This window comes from Otolemur garnettii, unplaced genomic scaffold (assembly GCF_000181295.1).
Source record: "Otolemur garnettii isolate 467f Iridium unplaced genomic scaffold, OtoGar3 scaffold00020, whole genome shotgun sequence".
In the NCBI taxonomy this organism is placed as follows: Eukaryota; Metazoa; Chordata; class Mammalia; order Primates; family Galagidae; genus Otolemur; species Otolemur garnettii.
The window spans coordinates 3,790,412-3,798,459 of NW_003852415.1; the positions used below are offsets into that span (position 1 = coordinate 3,790,412).

Genomic DNA, 8,048 nt, shown 5'->3' on the forward strand with positions numbered 1-8,048 from the left:
TTTTTTTTTTCTTGCAGCTGTCTCTGTTGTTTGGCGGGCCTGGGCTGGATTTGAACCCGCAGCTCAGGTGTATGTGTCTGATGCTTAAGCCTCTTGAGCCACAGGCGCCGAGCCTGAAATAAAACTCTTATGAGAAAGGTTTCATTATATTCGATAATTGCCAATTTTCAAGGTAAAGAGTTGGTTTAAAAGTCACTGCCAATGATGACAAATTGCTCTCCTCCTTGGTGCTTGCTGTGTTTTTCTAGTCTAGAAATGCCCAGGCATTCCTAGGACCATCTCTGGGTTTGACAGGCCACATGGCCAAGGCTTCAGCTAGCAGTCTCTGTTCCAAATCTCAACTCACTGGCCAACCAGTGACATCCCCCAAATGAGTTCTGAATACACCTCTGAAGCTGCTTTAGAAAGCACATCTGACCAGGCAAAGTGGCTTATACCTGTGATCATAGCATTCTGGGAGGCCGAGGCAGGAGGATCACTTGAGGCCAGGAGTTTGAGACCAGCCTGGCCAACATAGAGAGACCCCATCTTTACAATAAATAAAGGAAATTAGCTGGGCAGGGCAGTGCACACCTGTAGTCCCAGGTGCTCAGGAGGCTGAGGCAGGAGGATTGCTTGGGCCTAGGAGTTGAAGGTTGTGGTGAACTGTGACCATGCATTGCACTCTAGCCTAGGCTGCTACAAAGTAAGACCTTATCTCTAAAAAAAATAAAAATAAAAATAATCTTTAAATAAAAGAAAGAAAGTGCATTGGCACAGGAACAAGGGTCTCTCCAGATGCCAGCTGAGGGGAACCTCAGGTCATCTCCCCTGGGTTCAGCCTGACTTAGAACCAAAAGTGAACAGAACATGTTTTGAAGGACTGGGAGTGGGGAGACCCCCAACTTAGCCATCCCTAGGAGTCCCTAGATGCTCCTTAAATGACCAAGGACAATGAGGCAGGTGGGATGGACAGGGCTTGAGCTATTGGGAAGAAGAACAGCTCCATGGTTTGGAAGGGACAGTGGTGATGGGGGTGGGATGTAGGGAGGGGGTGTGCCCAGCGCCTCGCCTCGGATGTAACCTTGCTTCTGTTTCCCTTCTATCCCAAGCAGCTGTATGTGGCCACTGTGCTGCAAGAGCCGGAGTTGAATCTGACCCCAGCCTCCTCCCCAGCCAGACACACCTACGGCACCATGAACAGCCAGCCGCCAGAAGAAGGCGAAGAGGAGAGTGGTCTGAGTGGCTTCACGAGGGAGCACAAATCATCCGAGTTCCAGGAAGGGCTGGAGCTAGAGGGCCAGAGCCAGTACCACTGATGAGGACCCCAGGCCTCTGCTGGTGACCCAGGGGAGGGTCTGGCAGGGGGAGGCAGGAGGGTGGCCTAAACCTCCCCACTACCTGCTGCAGACTTTGGGAAGCCCCCAGTAGAGACATCTGCTGCCCTAGCTACAGCTACATGGAGGCCCCGACCTGCTGATCAGTTGGAACTGGAGGTGCTGGGCAGGACAGAGGGAGCCTGCATGAGATGGAGGATACAGGCAAGCACGGTCTTGGGAGGGGTGGCTGAAGCTGTGATCCCTTCCTGGGATTGAGACGGAGGAGGCACGCACCAGGGAGGAGGCAAAAGGAAGCCTGTCGAAGGCTCTCCAGGGTCATCACCAGCTGCCCTTCCAAGGAGCTTCTGCAGCTGCTCCCCCTACCTCCGACTCCTTGCTCCCCAGCACTGAGCTTCAGTATGAGACACAGATGACCATCTGGAAAGAAAAAGTTTCTGCACCCATCGACCTGAAAAGAGGTGACTGAGCCCCTTCCTGTTACTCTGCCCCTTGACAGACGTCTGAGGAGCTGCAGAATAGAGGCCCTTCTCCTTTCCATTCTTACAGGGGTAGATGAGGTCACCTGGGGCTCATTAAACGAGACCTGTGTGCATTTTGAAGAAGGAAGCCTTGGCTGGTCCTTGCTCTGGGTACTGTGAGGTGGGAGGGGCAGAGACAGAATTCTTGGAGTGGGGTCTTCTCCCCCAAACCCTGAGTGGTAGGAAACCAGACATACTCCCCTAAGCCCCAGGTTCTAATGAGAAGATCCCCGAAGCCAAGGATGTGGCCACTAAGAGCTTCTCTTGCCTCATTCTCCTCTGAGTGCCTAGACCCTCTGCTTGGCCAAGATGGGCAGCAGCTTGGGTAAGAAACCCATGTTTCCAACAGGACTGGCCACCCCCTGCCCCAAGTATGTAGGACCTTTCATCCCCTCTCAGGGCTGCCCCGCACCATGCCCTGCATCCAAGTGGCCTCCAGTGTGGCCCTTGTTCAAACCCTGCAAATGCCTCAACAGTGACATCACCCCCAGGCCTGCTGGGGGAGGGGTGGGGTGAAGAAGCCCTTTTTGGTGAAGCAAGGCCACCACACCCCCAGAGCTGCCACCACCTGAGACCCAGCTGAGCAGAATCCTGAGCAATGCTGATGACACCCAGCACCTTTGCCATAGCTGGCAGAGGACAGGCCTGCATCAGGACCACCATGAAGCCCAGCTGAGGAGGACTTGGAGAAGGGCTGGCTGGGGTCTCAGTAAACCAGAACTCACCAAGTTGAATGGGGTCTGCATGTTCCAAAGCCCTCTCCAAGGTCTGGGTTCCTGCTGACAACCTGCTGGTAGTGGGCCAAGGCTCACCTCACCTGAACATTTCCACCAGGCCCCAGGCACATGGCTGCCCCAAACTCAGATCACCTGGGCCTTGTTCTTGTATTACCTTTGCTGACATCCCAGCCCCAGAAGCTCCAAGCTCCAAGCTCCAGCACAGACCAGAAATAGTACTCAAGGGATGGATATTGCCAAACTTTGGCATGGGGGATCTTTCCAGAGAAGTTGGGTAGGCTGGGGAGATGGCTGTCTTTCTCATTCCTTGTCCAACTAGGAATAAGGGAGAAATTATATCCAGCCTGGCCTCCTCCCAGAATTCCACCAACCAACAAAGAGAAAGGCCCCTTCCATAGCAGAGCAGCTGGGCCCAGCAGGGAAGCTGCCCACAGTGGGGAGATGGCCAACTCCTGGCCCTGCCCAGCCCTATAGTGTGAATTGGGTGGGGGGGGTCCTGCCAGAAGTTGGCCTGGGACCCCTCCTTCTCTAGCATTCCTTGCTGGCAGCTGCAGTCCCTGCTGGTTCTGCCCTTTGTCTGCTGCCCACCTCCCCCTGTAGCCCTCAGAAGCTATGTATGGGAAGGGTCTTGGTGGCTGGGAGCAGTCTGGCTCTGTGAGGAGGTGGTGCCAATGTTGAGAGTTCCAGAGTCCACTCTTAGGCAAACTAGGAGGCTCCACCACAGCTGGCTCTATCTGGATCTCCCACGGTCACTCCAGGGTGGTGGTGGGGAGTCCTTTAGTTCCCCCATGACACATCCAGGCTCTCCTAGGAGCCTCCTCCCTTGGCCCACACCTGTCTCACCTGCTGGCCTCTACCTACCACAGTCTCCCCTGCCCATCTTCTCAGCCTCCTCCAATCCATCCACCAAAGCGCCAAATGTGATCCCTTCTGGAGGGAGCTGATTCCCATGGGGCCTCCCAGTATTGTTTAGACTAGAGCCTCTGAGGGGGCCTTCCTGGGGCATGAGCAGGCCCACACTTGCCTGCCCAGCCTCCAGCTGCCTCTGGGAGCAAAGTGCCTATCAGCAGCATTTCGTCCTCTGGGGCCTCGGTGAGGGGTGTGGACTAACTTTGGCCACCACTACAGGAATGTGCCAGAATGCTGAACCTTCTCGTTATTAATGCTATGACTGTGCCTTGAATAAACAAGCCCTCCCGACCCTGCAGCCTGTGCCTCTGCCTCTGGACTGGCCCAACAGGTCCTTCCCTCCACCTGGAGGGAGCAGAGCTCCTAGGGATGAGTTCCCTCAAGTCACCAAGCTGCAGCCACACCTTTCCTCACAGCTTTTGCCCCTGGGGCCAGAGCTGTCCCTTCTGGGGTCCCCTTGCCCCTGAAGGCTTCCTGTGTTCATATCCCCATGGGAGTAAGGCCTGGTAAGTACTGCGTGGTCTGCTGGGGAGACCAGGAGTGAACACTTCACTCTGCCGTGCGGTAGGTAGACATTTCTGGAGCTTCCCAGGAAGCCGGCAGTGATGCTTTCCCTGGGCAGCTGAAGCCCCTGCTGAGTGCTGAGCCCTGTCATTAGACTAGTGGCCAGACTTAGAAGACATAGATTTCAGGTGAGGTCCCCAGAAGTGGCAGCAGAAGGGCTCAAGTCCACACCAGGGCGGGTGGAAGAGGTGGAGATATGTGGGGCATCCAGGTCACACCTGTGGCAAGGAGGAGACAGAAGTCCCCTGACCTGGGGGATGTGTCTCTGGATCAGGAGACCTAGTTCCTGCCATCCTTCTGTCAGCTAGATGGCCCAGGATGGTCACCTCATCCAAAAAGCAGGGGTGGGAAGATCTGAGGTCAACCTTCTTACTGAAGAGGGCAGATTAGGGGGGCTGGGGAGACCTCTTCACCCACTGCTCCCTGGGGCAACAGTGGATGAAAGTCTTGGGGGCAGCTGCCAAAGGCTGTTTCCCACTACCCCCCTCACACTTTCACAGTCCCTCCATGGTCATAGATTCAGAGCCCTCACGGGATGAGTGTGGGCACAGGGCCAGGGCCCAGACTTGTGGCCTCTCCCCTCAAAACAATTGTTTTCCAAGTCCAGTCAGATGAAATCCACAAGGGCTGCTGCATGGGAGGGGGGAGTTATGACCTCTCAGGGTCCCCCAGGTCACAAGCCCTGGGCCACTCTGTGGTTCAGCAGGCCTACTGGGGACTTCTTGGAGACAGAGAGATGCAGTGTGGGCGCTTACTGCAGGGCCTGGGAGGAAGCAGGAGGACCTAGGCCCCTCCAAGGCCAACACTGGAGTGGTAAGGGCAGGACACCAGGGAAGCTCAGGTCTCCTGAGGAGCTTCCTGGTGACCCGACTCCAGGTTTCTAAGTCTGCTTTGTGGAAACCCCTCGGGAGGTGTGGGGAGCCTGGCTTGCCAGAAGACAGGTTCCCAGGTTTTCTCAACAGAGCTGCTTTCTACACATGTGACAGTTCCTCAGCCTAGACAACCAACAGCCCAGCATTGCCCGTGCCTCAATTTGGGGGGCTTGCCATCCCACCACAAACAGGAGTCTCCTGAGAGATTTTAAACAATCCAAATGTTCTGGTCCCATCCCTGAACAACCCAAATTTTCTGCCAGTCACTTCTGTCTTGTAAAAGCCCCAGGTGACGATAATGTGCAGGGAGGGGTGAGTGAGTAAGGGAACAGTCCAGGCATGGTCCGCCCTCAGAACCTCAGTGTCTCCCCATCTGGGACTCCTGAGTGATTATCCTGGTGTTGTGATTATCCTCCTTTGCAATAAATGTGACTACCGCATGGGCCAGAGAGTCACACACGGGCCTCAGAGGCCCTTCTGGCTACCTTGGAGCGCAGAGTGGCTTCTACAATAGCCTGCTGGCTTCTGTGCAGTGGAAGATTACAGGGCAATAAGCTACCACGTAGGGTAGCATCACATAGGCAAGGGCAGGAAGCGTCTGGAGGTAGGCAGGGCGGGCACAAGCTCTGTGCATGGAAAAGGGAACGTGCAGAGGGTGTGCGGGAACGTGTACAGGGCCCGAGGGATGGCAAGGAAGGAGGCCAGAGTGGCCAGAGCTAGAGATCAAGGGGAGGAAGGGACGAAGGTGCTGTCTAAGAGGACACTGGGCTGTGTAGGCCACACTAGGACTCCAGGTTTCACAGGGAAGCTGCTAGAGAATTCTGGGCAGGGAGGGATGACATGATCCCTTTATGTATCTTTTTTTCAATTTTTTAAAAAATTATGGGACACATAATCACATTGACTGTCTTAACCATTTTTAAGTATACAGTTTAGTGGCACAAAATACATTCATGAGGCGCTAGTCATCTCCACAACTGTTCAGCTAGGACTCTGTACCCATTAAGCAGGAGCTAACAATCCCTCCTCCTGCAGCCCCTGGCACCCACCGATGTAACCTCCCTCACATACCCTCGTGTAGCTAGGGTGGAACAAGAGGACATGGAACAAGTGGGTGCAGAAAGCCCAGGGGGGCTCTTCTGGGGGCACCCAGGGGAGAGGGAGTGGTAGCTTGGATCAGGAAAGCCACAGAGGGAAGAAGAAAGTAGTTAAATTTGGAATAGAGACTGAGGTTCAGGGACAGTTATGGTTTGGGTCCTTATTTGGTCATGTTACGTTTGAGATGCCATGAAGGGATGCAGAGGAGATGGCTGGATACAGGAGTTAGGCTAGCGGTGTGGATGCCAATGACATTGGCATCTGGGTGGTGGGCAAGGCTGGGGCTGCCGAGACCTTGACAGGAGACGGCCCAGGGAAGAGAACCCACAGGGAGAGCAGGAGGGGCTCACAGAGGAAAGGGGAGCCCTCAGTTTCAGCTGCACCTGCCAGTGTGGGGCTCAGAGGAGCACATCAGGACACCACCAGGAAGCTTCAGCCCAGAGTGCTAGATAGGCCATTACACAAAGGACCCGGTTTGTCCAGGCTTAAGGGAGAAGGGGAGGAGGGCTGGTGTGGACTGAAAGATTGAAGAGACAGGATCAGATGCAAATACACACATGTGGGCCTGGTTTGCAGCCTGAGCTGAACAAACCAGCCACAGAAAGACACCAGGGACATTGGAACCTGGACTGGGCTGGTGAGGCAGAGCATTCATCTTGTCAGGTAAATGCGGGAAAAATATCAGCTCAAAATTCATGTGAAAGAATTTACAGGGGGGAGAACAGGAAGCCTTGGATTTGCTTAAATACTCTCCAGCGAACAAAAAAAATAAACAAAAAAAAGGAGGGGGAGATCTTGAGTTATTCTTTGTTGTTGCTGGGTGAAGGTTACGTGGAGATTCCTTAGACAACTCTTGATTTTTGTTCATGTTAATGTTTTTCCCACAATAAAAAGTTTAAAAATAAAGCAGTGGCCAACCCTTTGGGGTACTGCTGAGCAGAAGAGGATTAAGATGTGATCCCTGAATTTGGCAAGATGGAATCTGTGGGTGACCTTGGCTGTAGCAGATTTGGAGTGAGGACAAGCCTGGTTGAAATAGGTTCCCACTGTTCCATACCAAGTGAGGAAATGAAAACTGTGAGGAGAGGAGACCTTTTCGAAGAGCACTGCTATCAAAGGGAAGTAAACAACCAGAGCAGTAGCTGCAGAAGGAAGGGGGTGAGGGGGGCCGTCTAGGATGTAGCATTTTGTATAGGATGATAGAATGGGACGGAATGAAGGAGAGAGGGAGAGAGGATGACAGGGCAGGATCTAGAATGTGGAAGATGGAAGAAACTCCCGGCGCACACACACTCACATGTGCACACACACATGTGTACACACACGTGCACACACTCGTGGAAGGGTGGCCTTCAAGAGCGGTGAAAGCGTCCATGCTTAGAATGGCTTAAGACACGGGTCACAGGAGGGCATTTGACCTTTCCAAAGCCAGGTCACCCCCCTCTACCCCCTGCCACCTGACTGGACGTCAAACTCTTGGGACCTGTAGGCCAGAAGTGGACACCTGAGTCTGAGCCATCATGAGGTCAGGTGGGACATGAGGCCCTGTCCCATGGAGCTTGTGGGGGTCCAGAAAATTCCCACAGTGGGAAAGGCATCCCTAGCATGCCATAGACCCTATGTCTGCAGTCACATAATGTAGCAGGCTTAGCCATCTGAGCCTAAAAAGAGGCCCCAGATGGGTGGTGGCTCACGCCTATAATCCTAGCACTCTGGAAGGCTGAGGCAGGAGGATTGCTGGAGCACAGAAGTTTGAGACCAGCTTGAGTGAGAGTGAGACTGTATCTCTACTAAAAACAGAAAAATTAGCTGGTGGTCATGGTAATATGCCTAGTCCCAGGTGCTCAGCAGGCTGAGGCAAGAAGGTTGCTTGAACCCAGGAGTTTGAGGTTGCTGAGAGCTAAGGTGATGCCAGTGCATTCTAGTCTGGGCAACAGAGTGAAACTCTGTCTCACAAAAAAAAAAAAGAAAAAAAGGCTCGGTGCCTGTGGCTCAAGTGGCTAAGGCACCAGCCACATACACCTAAGGTGG

The 8,048-nt window shown here is 53.8% G+C and overlaps 1 protein-coding gene across 6 annotated transcripts in view; it reads left to right on the plus strand.

The window, feature by feature from the left end:
• TMEM63C (transmembrane protein 63C) overlaps window positions 1-8,048 on the plus strand; it is a 51,121-nt gene that overhangs the window by 34,168 nt on the left and 8,905 nt on the right. For 2 of the 6 annotated variants that reach the window (XM_012803515.2, XM_012803516.2), the window contains exon 23: window positions 1,092-3,774. In XM_012803515.2, coding sequence (XP_012658969.1) covers window positions 1,092-1,298 — 207 coding nt within the window. In that variant the 3' untranslated portion in view covers window positions 1,299-3,774. Of the gene's footprint in view, window positions 1-1,091; window positions 3,775-8,048 lie in introns of those variants that run through there. The other 4 variants (XR_002772520.1, XR_002772519.1, XM_012803517.2 and 1 more) reach the window with 4 other exon arrangements.